The 12,740-nt window shown below is 43.5% G+C and overlaps 2 long non-coding RNA genes and 1 gene segment (V, D, J or C); 1 reads left to right on the forward strand and 2 right to left on the reverse strand.

Annotated features, from left to right (window-relative positions):
- Window positions 1-1,030: 1,030 nt before the first annotated feature.
- On the forward strand, window positions 1,031-3,793 carry LOC133114164 (Ig kappa-b4 chain C region-like). The segment is given in 3 exon segments: window positions 1,031-1,048; window positions 1,587-1,701; window positions 3,279-3,793. Coding segments are annotated over 3 exon segments (450 nt in total).
- Window positions 3,794-6,842: 3,049 nt separating this feature from the next.
- Window positions 6,843-7,179, reverse strand: LOC133114001 (uncharacterized). The gene is made up of 2 exons (XR_009705527.1): window positions 7,073-7,179; window positions 6,843-6,908 (listed from the first exon to the last, which is right to left on the reverse strand). It is a non-coding gene; the product is annotated as an uncharacterized LOC133114001 (long non-coding RNA).
- A 3,856-nt stretch (window positions 7,180-11,035) lies between these two features.
- Window positions 11,036-11,981, reverse strand: LOC133114996 (uncharacterized). The gene is made up of 2 exons (XR_009705592.1): window positions 11,780-11,981; window positions 11,036-11,603 (listed from the first exon to the last, which is right to left on the reverse strand). It is a non-coding gene; the product is annotated as an uncharacterized LOC133114996 (long non-coding RNA).
- Between the last annotated feature and the right edge of the window lie 759 nt (window positions 11,982-12,740).

The following is a 12,740-nucleotide window of genomic DNA, read 5'->3' on the forward strand; positions in this document are numbered from 1 at the left end:
TGGGAGCAGGATGAACAGCATCCTGTAATTTCAGCAGGGAGCAGCCCAGACAGAGCTCTGTGTTTACACCAGTTACTCAACACCTGGGAGCAGCCCAGACAGAGCTCTGTGATTACACCAGTTACTCAACACCTGGGAGCAGCGGTCCTCCAGGAGTGACTCCAGCAGCACTTAGAGGCTCCCCACCACCAGATAAAAGGGCCACTGCCCACAGCCTGGGGACCTCAATGTGGGACTATTCATTATTTTACTCATTCATCCATCCATCCATCCATCCATTATCTGAACCCGCTTATCCTGAACAGGGTCGCAGGGGGGCTGGAGCCTATCCCAGCATACATTGGGCGAAAGGCAGGAATACACCCTGGACAGGTCGCCAGTCCATCGCAGGGCACACACACCATTCACTCACACACTCATACCTACGGGCAATTTAGACTCTCCAATCAGCCTGACCTGCATGTCTTTGGACTGCGGGAGGAAACCGGAGTACCCGGAGGAAACCCACGCAGACACGGGGAGAACATGCAAACTCCGCACAGAGAGGCCCCGGCCGACGGGGATTCAAACCCAGGACCTCCTTGCTCTGAGGCAGCAGTGCTACCCACTGCACCATCTCTGCTGGCTTACTCATTCATATTTTATATCTTGCAGATGAGTCTCTCTGGCAGGATGAGACAGGAGCAGCTGAGCCCACTGAAAGCCTCCCTTTCTGATCAGCACTATGGCCACTTACACACTGGCCTGTGGAGCTGCTGGTCACAGTCAGCAGCAGCACCGTCAGGATTCAACACCAGATGGTAACTTCCACTTTCATATCAGTGTTAGTACCTCAGGAGAAACAGTGCTACTGCTCTAAGCACAATTCAAAATGAAGTTCAAGTGGCCATTGGCTCAAGACTGCTTTTTTAAGTTGTCGAAATGAGGTCTGTTGAAGATTAAGAAGAAGACAAATTAAAAATGAATAATTAGCACTGTGGTTTTCCATGCTGCTGAATGTCTCTGGGGTGCGCAAAAGCAGGAATCCATGATGACGTCCAAAGAGGAGGTGAATCTGCTCATCTTCCACTACTACCCCTGTCACAATCAGCATTATACACTAAATATAAGTTTAGATATGTTTAATATGAATTATTCCGTTTTCAGAATACCATCGTAATGGTCGTTTCAAAATTCTCCAGTAGGGGACTTACGAACACTACACAGTGGGTCGGTTCAACTATCTGTTGAGGCAGGTTTTTGTACAGCCAGCTAATCATACCCAATCACTGTGGTGGACATTCGGTGGCGGGACCAAACTGGAAATCGGCAGTAAAACTTTTCAAGATTTTTCCGCAAAAATAGATGGCGATTCGATCAGTTGTTATACATTAATTTTGCTGAAAGTTTTTGCGAATTGCTAGCATTGTATATTTCATATTATCTTATTACAACCGAGTCAGTCGTGAAACTAGACAGAACAAAAAACTTAATTTTGAAAAGGTAAAGAGAGTAGGATACATGGGTGTAGGATATGCCTACATAAAAAGCTTCGGGTATGCTGTTACACATTATAAATGGTTGACTTAAAATCTGCGTGAAGTCAGAATGAAAAAGGCTTAGGACGACAGTGTCCTGAGCAAGAGGTTTTTGTACGGCTGGTGAATGAGTCTGTATCACTGTGGTTGACTTTCGGTGGCGGAACAAGACTGTCAGTTGGACGTAAGTAATTTATCTTTCAGATATATCCATGTCGATGTTTGTGCTTTATTTTAAAATATATTGTCATTTTACGATGTTAGATTTCGATTTTAAATAATTCTCGCGATGCTTAAATAACAGGAATCCTTGTACGATTAGACATTGATTTAAAATTCTTTTAAATCTTGCCCACATAAACGCTCAGTAGAGTAGAGTACATTTGGGTATGATGCATAAAATCTAGGAAAATGTTACACATTTTTACAAGCAAATGATTGACTCGTTTGAAAAGCGGCGTGAAGTTGCACCTGAACAGGCAAAGGACGGCAGTGTCTTTTGAGCAAGAGGTTTTTGTACGGCTGGTGAATGAGTCTGTTCACTCGGGTTCACTCCGTTGGAAGTATCCAAAATAATCTCTCTTTCAGATAGGCTACGTCCATATCGATATTTTTACTGTATTATTATTCTGTTTTTTATAAATATCCTGCAAGTTTCCGACGTTAGATGTCGGTTTAATTATTTTAATAAGCTTGGCAATTTAAACTAGCCCACTAGATTCAAACAGTGTTTTTAGCTATCGCATTGATGTTTAGAATACAGTCCTGAGTGAACTTTATTCCGTGCAGTACTAAATAAATAGCATTGGTTCATTCGGTGGAATCAAAGCGGCTCTGTAGCAGTTTGAAGTGCAGCCACTGATTTGTTATTTGCGTCACATTAAATGAAATGATAGAAAGTCATGATATAGCCCATCAATCATAACCGGACTATTTTTAATTCTAAAACTTAAAATGCCGAAGTCAAAGAGTTCTTTATTTTACATACTTGAATAAAATAGGACCGTACTTGGCAGCCTACACGTTATGGTTGTATTGCCGATTAAATTCGATAGTTTTATGATTTTAGAATTTTTTTATTTATAATGTTATAATTATAATATATGACCGTATCATTGGATGAATAACATGTCTATTACATGACACATTTCTGTTCTGTAGTCCCAGGCTCGTGTCATAACGTTCCGTAGCTACTCGACACCATTGGTTTGAATCATAAAAAAACGAGAAATGTCAATGGACTGAATAATTTTGCTGAATTGGTTAATTTCTTTCTATTATATTATTATCGTATTTAGCGCGTATTTATTTTGTAAATGAGACGGACAACAAATTAATCTTATTCTGTAGGTTTTCAGAGCATAATACCATTATCAACTAACATATAATTTTCTAATCAGAAAGTATAATTATAAGGACATAGCAATAAAATATCGGACAGAGATTTGCGCCACTTTTGAGGTGCAAAAGTGGAGCAAACTGGAACTACTAAAAACAGATTTGTTGTGATGAATTTTTCATTGTAAAGTGCAGTCACAGGTTCTGATAATAATGGAATGCAAGTAGATAGAACCTTAAAACATGTCAATGTGCTTTATGCTGTACAAGATGAAGCAAATCAGGATAAATGATCTTCAGCCACTGCCTATGAGTAACACCTGACATTCTCTGTGTCTCAGTCATGTCTCATTGTAAGGACAGAATGATTGACACATGGGGGTGTGTCCACTCTCTGACCTCACGTCTCTCTGCGTCTCCCAGGTGACACAGTTCCCACCCTCACAGTCCTGCCCCCCTCCAGTGTGGAGCTGAAGCAGGGAAAGGCCACACTGGTGTGTCTGGCCAACAAGGGCTTCCCCTCAGACTGGACTCTGCGCTGGAAAGTGGACGGTACCAGTAGGAGCTTGGGCGTGGCCGGGAGTGTGGGGGTCCTGGGGAAGGACGGCCTGTACAGCTGGAGCAGCTCCCTGACTCTCAGTGTGAACGACTGGGTGAAGGCAGGGTCACTGACCTGTGAGGCCACAAAGGGCTCCCTGTCTGCCCCCCCTCAGACACTGAGGAGAGCCCACTGTTCTTAGTAGGCTGGGTGGAGGCCCAGCTCACACACTCTGGTCACACTGTTTTTACCCTGTTCTGCCCTCAGCCTCTCTGCTCCTTACTGCTGTCACACTGAGCTGAGCCTGTGTGTGAATCCTTCCCCCAGCCTGAGCTTTCAGTGCTAATATCTGACATGTGCTCTGCTTGTGCTCTTCAACAAATATGCATTCTTATTTGTGATTGTGTGGTTTTGAGAATAGCTGTTAGATCAATATCATTGACATAATAAAGACTCTTTGAAGAACTACTGTGTGTCTGGCATTTGTTATAAAAATAGATGTTTGTGCTTCTGATGATCCTGTGGTTTTTGGGCTGCCGTTTCTTTGATTAAATGATAATTATATTCTTGCCACTAGAAATACTTTTGCAAAACACACACACATTTACAAGTGATGATAATGATGGATAGCTTTAAGTAAATTGTCGAAGAATAGGTAGAATAATAGATCTATTCATATAATTCATAATTGCCTGATCTGTAGAGTGTTGCTGACATAAGTCTCCAGACAAACCACACAGAAATGCAACCTGAGTATGATAATTACTTTTATTGATTTGTCCGAATAAAATTACTATTGAACCTAATCTATAGAAATGCAATTTGGCAAAGAATATGGGGCAGCTATGTACTTATAACCTTGATTTTTATATTATTTATGCATAACTTGAGGCATTGTTTAAATGTTATTGGGTTTTTACTGGTCGTAGTGGACTCCACGAGATGGATAAGAGACTGTGTGTGAAAGAACCGATCTGGGATCAGTTTATAGTGCTCTCACACAGAGACTAGACGGAGGTGATAAGAGACTGTGTGAAAGAACTGATCTGGAATCAGTTGAGGAGGGGCAGTCCCAGCTCTGGAGGCCTGCTGAGAGGAGCAGTGATGTGTGCAGCATGCTCAGAGCAGTTCTGTACAGCAGGATGTGTGCTCAGCTCACACTAACCCCCTGGGGACGGCCCAGACACCCTGCCACAGTGCTGCTCTATTCTGAGATTGAGTCAGTCCCACTGAGGGACAGCAGAACCAGCCTGCCCCACCTGCACATGCAAATCTGAGTTTCACCCCCACAGCCCAAAATACCCCCTCACCACTGAGAGCTGTTTGAACAGGAGAGGGTGGAGGGATCATTTCTGTAGTGAGGTGAGAAAGGGAGGGGGCTGTACCTCACACCTGCTCTAGCGTCAGTCTCAGATTAGAGATTTCATGTCTGGACGTTTGGTTTTGTTCATTCTCTCACTTCTGATACATCAATGTCAGCAAAGAGGGCATTCATTGTGCCAGCAGAGAGGTGTAATAGAGAGGAGAGGTGATGACCAAGAGGCACATCTAAAGTAGATGTCAATGAATAACACTGTACACGAGTAGTCTTTATGTCCACATGAAAGCACATAGAGATGCAGTAGAGATAAGCATTATGGAAGTACAAGTTCTAAAGAGTCTTGAGACTGAAATGGGCTGCTGGGTAGATCACTCAGTAAAATGTCCACTTGCAGTAAGTGAGTGAGCAGCATGGTCTCAGGCTGACTGTGACTGGCAGTCCTGCAGGGTCGGTCCATGTTGGCTTTGTGTCGCCCAAGGGGGTTATGGGAGGGATTCAGTCAGCAGGGATAGCAGTGTTCATTGCTGGAGCGCCCCCTGTTGGCCGTCTGGGTGCCTGTGGCGTTCTCTCTGCCCCTGTTGTGTGCATGTGCAGCTTGTGCCTGCAGTGTGAACAGAAGTGTCTGGCTGATGTTGGGTGTTACTTTTGGAAGAGAAGCGCCAGTCTTCTACTGGCAGTATTGAGCATGCTTGGACGTAGTTTACAAATTGGGCATTCCGAATTTGGTGGGATTGGAGATGAAAACAATTAATGACAAGAGAACAGATTTGCACCAATGCCTTCAACACTTCAACATGGTGACATATCCCAGTGTGGGTGCATTACTTATTCATTCTAATCCTGTGTGAATAAGAGATGTCTGTTGGTTTACATATCCCCTTTTAGAAATTGAAAGTACACAATACAACATTTGTTCACTGAATTGAAACATTCTGTACTGGTAATATCAATCACTGAATCATGCCTGAAACACAATGGATGCATGTGCACATTCCTTGAGTTATAAAAAATCCTCTCAATTAATAGTATTTGATATTCTCATGCTGAACATTCTTATGTTCATGCTGGTTTGTGCAAAGTAATCTGAAAAAATTGGGTACATAATAATATTATTTGATACTTTTATGCTTGTTTAACACTTGAGAAAAATGCTTTGTATTCCCTGCAGTCTGTGACAAAGTCATGCCATGACCATTTTTACAAAAATGATGATCAGGTCTCTGTAAGAATTCACAACACAGTAAAATCTGATTCTGTGATTCAGTCCAGGAAAGCTGAGAGTTGCTTGCATACCATCTGAACAGAAACAGCTTTAATGACATGAATCCTGATCTGTGTATTGAAGTCAAACCCGCTAATATTTCATGTCATCTACTTGAAACCCCAACACCCAGGTGATTATTATTGTGATGTCTGTGATGTTGTGGTACAGGAGTGTGTGTGGTACACTGTGTAATGTCTGTGATGTTGTGGTACAGGAGTGTGTGTGATACACTGTGTGATGTCTGTGATGTTGTGGTACAGGAGTGTGTGATACACTGTGTGATGTCTGTGATGTTGTGGTACAGGAGTGTGTGTGTGATACACTGTGTGATGTCTGTGATGTTGTGCTACAGGAGTGTGTGTGGTTCAGCAGCAGCTCTGCTATGGGTTCTGTATGTGACACAGAGCAGCTCCTCTTCAGCACAGAGAGGTGTGTGTTCAGGGCTGCAGCTCATTGTCGCCCCCTACAGCCCTGCTGGCAGTATTGGTGTCAGAGATCAGTGCCTCCCCCCTCAGCAACTGCAGTAGGTCCCAGCTGCAGCAGTGCAATCTCTGTGCAGTCTGACTGAGGGAGGTTTTTGTACGGCTCTGTATCACTGTGTGAACACAGCTTTACTGTTGATGTAGTGGTAACTCTGACAGTAATACTCTCCTGCATCTTCAGCCTGGACTCCAGTGATTTTCAGTGTAAACTGAGTCCCAGATCCACTCCCACTGAAACGATCAGGAATCCCAGACTCGCCTGTTGTGGCATACTTAATCAGAAGTTTAGGAGCCTGACCAGGTTTCTGCAGGTACCAGTGCAGACAGTGGTCACCAGCAAAATCAACGTATACACTCTGACTGGCTGTACAGCGTATAGAAACAGAGTCTCCCTGCTGAACAGTCTGAGCTGATGGAGACTGAGTCACTACTATATTTGCCATTGATTCTGGAAAACAAAATACAAAGAGGTATATAGGTCAATATAGGTCAATGGACATTAATATTATCAGACACTGCGTAATATTCTGGTAAATTTCAATTGACAACAATGGCACTGTTGTGATAAGAGTTTAAAATATAACCAAGATCCCAAATTCAGATGTTGCTCACCCTGTACAAAGAGTCCCAGCATCAGCAGCAGAAGAAAGACTGACATCATCATAATGCTGCCTGTGTCAGTGTCTGTGAAAGGACTGGACAGTCACTGATCAGTACTGGGGGTCTTAAAGTGTGTGGAGCAGTGAGGCAGGACAGGTATGCAAAGCCCTTTCCTCTATACAAATTCTGTCACACATAGAGGAGCTCTGATTTGTGAAAGGCAGTGGGTCTGTAGTGCATATTCACCCCCAAAAACAAAACATATGTCAGTCTAAATTACACCAAAATATTGCCAATGAGGTCACACAGTTTTATTCAATTTAAGATTGACCAATAGGGTAATACAGTTTCACGTTCTAGCAAGTAGATAAAATGAGCTAATATATTCTACTTGAGAGAAGAAAATAAGATTGTAAGAGTCATTACAAGCAATGCACTGTTTACAGCTTTTATTGACCAACAATTATTTGCAATTATTGAAATGATATTGCTCTTTTGTCTACAGTTTGTCTACGTGGTCACAGGTGCCTGCATATGAGCGAAGATTCTTAAAAACTTGAGCTTTATAAATTGTGAGTGAACAAAGTTTCAGTATCAGAAATGACAGTATAAGTCAGGAATATCACATATACACAGGGAATGATTAAATCACAGTTTATCCATGCAAAATTAAAGTTCATTAAAACTCTGTGGTGAGTTTTTGCATTTTGCCGCTATGAGCAGGTTCTTCCTTCACATGTGACCCTGTAGTTTTCAGATGATTAGAGTGAGAAGCCTTCTGGTAACAGAGGGGTAGTACTGGGATAACTGTAGAAGGAGACTTTATACTTCATTTTATTACTGTGAGATTTTCTCCAGTGCATGAGTAAAACTATTCCACCATATTTTCATCACTGATTTGTCCTACCAAACTAAATTAGGACCAAACTAAATTTAGTCAAAATGTACGATTCTACTGTGATGCATAGTGGAAACTGAGCCCACTGACACCCTCCCTCTGGTTGGTGCTGTGGCCAGTTTTGAGCTCCCTTGTGGGGCTGCTTCAAACAGTCAGCACTGGCCAGGTGTGATTTAATACCAGCCTGTAGTTTCCTCTCTTATTATACTGTAGTGCTTTTACATCGGGAGCAACAGCAGCACTCTGACTCCTCCTGGTGGTTTGAGAGTGTAATCGCAGCTTGTGTGACGTCTGGAGAGAGTCCTCTGGAAGCGCAACCCGTAGTGGAGTCCTCTACAGTCAAACAACCCTGAATCCATGAAGATTTTGGAGGGAATTATACTGAAATAAATAGTGAATAAGTATGAAAGTGCCTCTTTAGTCTTGGAAATATTAAAAAACCATGTTTTTTTTGGAGAACATGGTTGTGAATTTGGAGTTTGGAAAAGATCACCCATAAGTATGAGGGTGTGAGTGAATGTGCCCTGTGATGGACTGGGGACCTGTCTACAGTGCATTCCAGCCTCTCGCCCAATGTATGCTGTGTGAATATTAGGTACTGCACTGTGTTAACCTCTCTTCAAGACCTCTCTGAATGACCTCTCTGTTAACCTCTCTGAATGACCTCTCTGTTAACCTCTCTTAATGACCTGTAAGCCAGCAATAAGTAACATTTGGTGTCATGCGCTGGTCAGCTTGCTGACTTCCCCCTCCTGGAGCATGCATTGTTAACCCCCACCTTTTGGCACACATGCCTGTAGGGGAGAGCTAGAGAAGGATTCCTGGAGCCCCCCTTCTCTCACATTCCTTCAGGGTTAGAGCACAGGAATACTGGAGATGGCATTAAGTTGTTTCATGATAATCCCAGGTCAGAATATAGTAATGTTTGGTGTTATTCTGATTGGTTCAATGCGACTGGTGTAATGGTCTAGTTTTTGTAACAGTCTACCTTTGATATCATATACCTTTGATATATAGTAAGAACTGTGAAGATGTGGACTGAAGATGCACTAGCAGAACTGCAGGGGTGTTTGGAAGCCACAGATATGGACACTTTTAAGGTAGCCACAGACAACATACATGAGTACACAGATACTGTTAGCAGCGATATTGACTGGTGCACTTCAATCTGCATTCCCACCCGGACTATTCGTGTGTTTCCCAGTCAGAAGCCCTGGTTCAATGCGGATGTACGCAGCAAGATCAGGAACCGGTGTGCAGCTTTCAAGTCAGGGGACATTATGGAGTACAGACATTCCTGCTATGAGCTCTAAAAATCCATTCGGGCTGCCAAGAGGACATATACCCAAGGTCTGGATTTCAGGAAAAAAGCCCCCTCTCTGCAGCCTCTCGTCATCAAGGGGACAGTGGTTGAGCGGACTGAGAGCGACAGGTTCCTGGGCCTTCAGATCAGTGAGAGCCTCAGCTGGGCAAAACACACTGCAGCTACAGTGAAAAAAGCTCAGCAGAGGTTATATTTCATCAGGCTGCTGAATAAGGCCAGACTCGGACTCCAGCCCCTCACCCAAGTCTACAGAGGACTTGTGGAAAGTATCCTCACCAGTGGTACCACAGTGTGGTACGGAAACACCACTATGGCTGAGAGGAAAGAACTGCAACGGGTCATAAAGACAGCAGAGAGAATCATCGGCTCTCATCTCCCCTCCATGGACACTATATACACCCAGCTCTGCAGGAGGAGAGCACAGTGTATCCTCAAGGACAAACAGCACCCAGCACACACCCTGTTCAAATGGGTGGACTCAGGCTACAACCTGAGGCATCGCAGGCCTGTGAGCATCAAAACTCACAGGGCCCGCTTTCACAACAGCTTCTTCCCAGCCACTGTCAGGCTAGTGGCACAGGACATTAAGGAGGGATGGAAACACCTCACTCCCCACTGACATTATCTGCCCCCACTCACACAGAATATGCAATATATCCATTCCTCAACATGTGCAGTACACTGTAAATCGAGCAAAATATAACAATGTGCAATAAGAAATGTCTCCTTTTTATTTATTTATTTTTCTTATATAGGATTGTATTGTATTGTTTTGTATGTACATCTGCACTGTTTTTACTTGCACTAGCCTCACCTTTATTATTTATTATTTATGTGTATTTTTTACTTGCCTGACTGGAAGAGAACGCACAAGAATTCCAATGTACCTGTACTGTATTGTACCTGTGCAAATGGCAATAAAACTCTGTTCTATTCTAATTTCTACTTGAACAATGATGACTGTGATATTTTCTCCAGTGCAGCAGTGAAACCTTTGCATCATATTTTCATCACTGATTTGTTCTGTTGTGGCGGCACGGATGGTGCAGTGGGTAGCACTGCTGCCTCACAGCAAGGAGGTCCTGGGTTCGAATCCCCGTCGGCCGGGGCCTCTCTGTGCGGAGTTTGCATGTTCTCCCCGTGTCTGCGTGGGTTTCCTCCGGGTACTCCGGTTTCCTCCCACAGTCCAAAGACATGCACGTTAGGCTGATTGGAGAGTCTAAATTGCCCATAGGTATGAGTGTGTGAGTGAATGGTGTGTGTGCCCTGCGATGGACTGGCGACCTGTCCAGGGTGTATTCCTGCCTTTCGCCCAATGTATGCTGGGATAGGCTCCAGCCCCCCTGCGACCCTGTTCAGGATAAGCGGGTTAAGATAATGGATGGATGGATGGATGGATTTGTTCTGTTGTCCTAATTTAAAGCTCATGTTCCCTGCAGCCTCTTCTTCTCACACACTGCAGTTCACTCACTTAGATGTACAGCCATTGTGATGGAGGACTGTACATCCTGTTCAGCTAATACAGGCAGACTGCAGACAGACTGCAGATGAGAGGCTCTTGTGTGATGAGGAGGGCAAACTGAGCCCACTGACACCCTCCCTCTGGTCGGAGCTGTGGCCAGTTTTGAGCTCCATTGTGGGGCTGCTTCACTATTTTTGTGTTTTCTTCAGTCTGCATTTTGCAAAGTGGTGATAGAGTCCTCCTTCCTGATGTTTTTTCAATGAGAAGTTTTAAACAAACTTAGAAAATGGATAGTAAGAGGAAGATTTTAATGTGCTGACATTAACATTGAGAGAAATAGCATTAAATTTGATTCAATAAAAATTACAGTCCTTATTGCACAACAAAACTCAATGTTTTAGAGCAGAGCCGCTGAGTGTTACAGATCAGTGCCTCCCCCCTCAGCACCTGCAGTAGGTCCCAGCTGCAGCAGTGCAGTCTCTGTGCAGTCTGACTGAGGGAGGTTTTTGTACGGCTCTGTATCACTGTGTGAACACCCTGCTACCACTGATGCTGTGTACACTCTGACAGTAATAATCTCCTGCATCTTCAGCCTGGACTCCAGTGATTTTCAGTGTAAACTGAGTCCCAGATCCACTCCCACTGAAACGATCAGGAATCCCAGACTCGCGTGTTGTAGCATACTTAATCAGAAGTTTAGGAGCCTGACCAGGTTTCTGCAGGTACCAGTAGAGAGCAGAATCACCGTCGGAATAAACAAAAACACTCTGACTGACTGTACAGCTGATAGAGACAGTGTGTCCCTGCTGAACAGCCTGAGCTGATGGAGACTGAGTCACAACTATATCTGCCATTGATTCTGAAAAGGAAAATTAAGAAATGTAGTTCAATGCACATTAATATTGACAAACCCCATGTAATATTCTGATATGTTTGAATAGACGATAATAGCACTGTTGTGAAAAGAGAGAAGTTGGCATATGAAATGTTAAATATAACCAAAATCGCAAGTTAAAATGTTTCAATCTTGCTCACCCTGTACAACAAGTCCCAGAATCACCAGCAGTAGAAGGACTGACATCATTATAATGCTGCCTGTGTCAGTGTCTGTGAATGGACTGGACAGTCACTGATCAGTACTAGGGGTCTTAAAGTGTGTGGAGCAGTGAGGCAGGACAGGTATGCAAAGCCCCTTCCTCTATACAAATCCTGTCACACACAGTTAGAGGAGCTCTGATGTGTGAACAGCAGTGGGTCTATAGAGGGCTGGGACATGTGCACTGTTCACTGCTATTTTTAATCTGTCAAACATTCAAATGTCAAAATAACGGTTTCTGACATTGAGCTGTGTACATGTAGACGTGCAAATGTGTGAAGGACTGAAGTGGTAAGATTGTGTAAAATATGATTTGAGAAAATGTACATGTTTTCTATTCTGATGGCAGTTTCTATGGGAGTTCAAAAAGTCAAGGACCTCATTGAGGCACATGGAAATGTTCAGTTACAGCATATCCATATACATTTAATGTACAGTCTGACTGAGGGAATGCTGGGCTCAATGTCGAAGGCCATTTTCTACTCTCTGATAACTGCGATTTTCTCCAGTCCAGCTTTGGAACTTTTTCCATGATATGCTCATCAGTGATTTTTTTCTGTTGTCCTATTTTAGTATGTTTGATCATATTTAACAACAAATGTCATTTCTGCAATGCCCTCCATCACTTGAGAGCACTGAAAAGCTGCTTCTCCCATACAGCACATTCTCCCAGCAACCCCTTCTTTTCCCACACTGCAGTTCAGTCACTGAGTTTAACACCAGACTGTTTCCTCTCTCTGATTATACTGTAGTGCTTTTACATCAGGAGCAACAGTACCACTCTGTCTCCCTCTGGTGGTTGGGGAGTGTAATGGCAGCTTGTGTGATGTATGGAGAGAGAGAGGTCTGGAAGCAGAACCCAAAGAGGTTCCTCTACAGCCAAGCAACACTGAATTCCGG

The sequence above is a fragment of the Conger conger genome, chromosome 16, assembly GCF_963514075.1.
Source record: "Conger conger chromosome 16, fConCon1.1, whole genome shotgun sequence".
Classification (NCBI taxonomy): domain Eukaryota; kingdom Metazoa; phylum Chordata; class Actinopteri; order Anguilliformes; family Congridae; genus Conger; species Conger conger.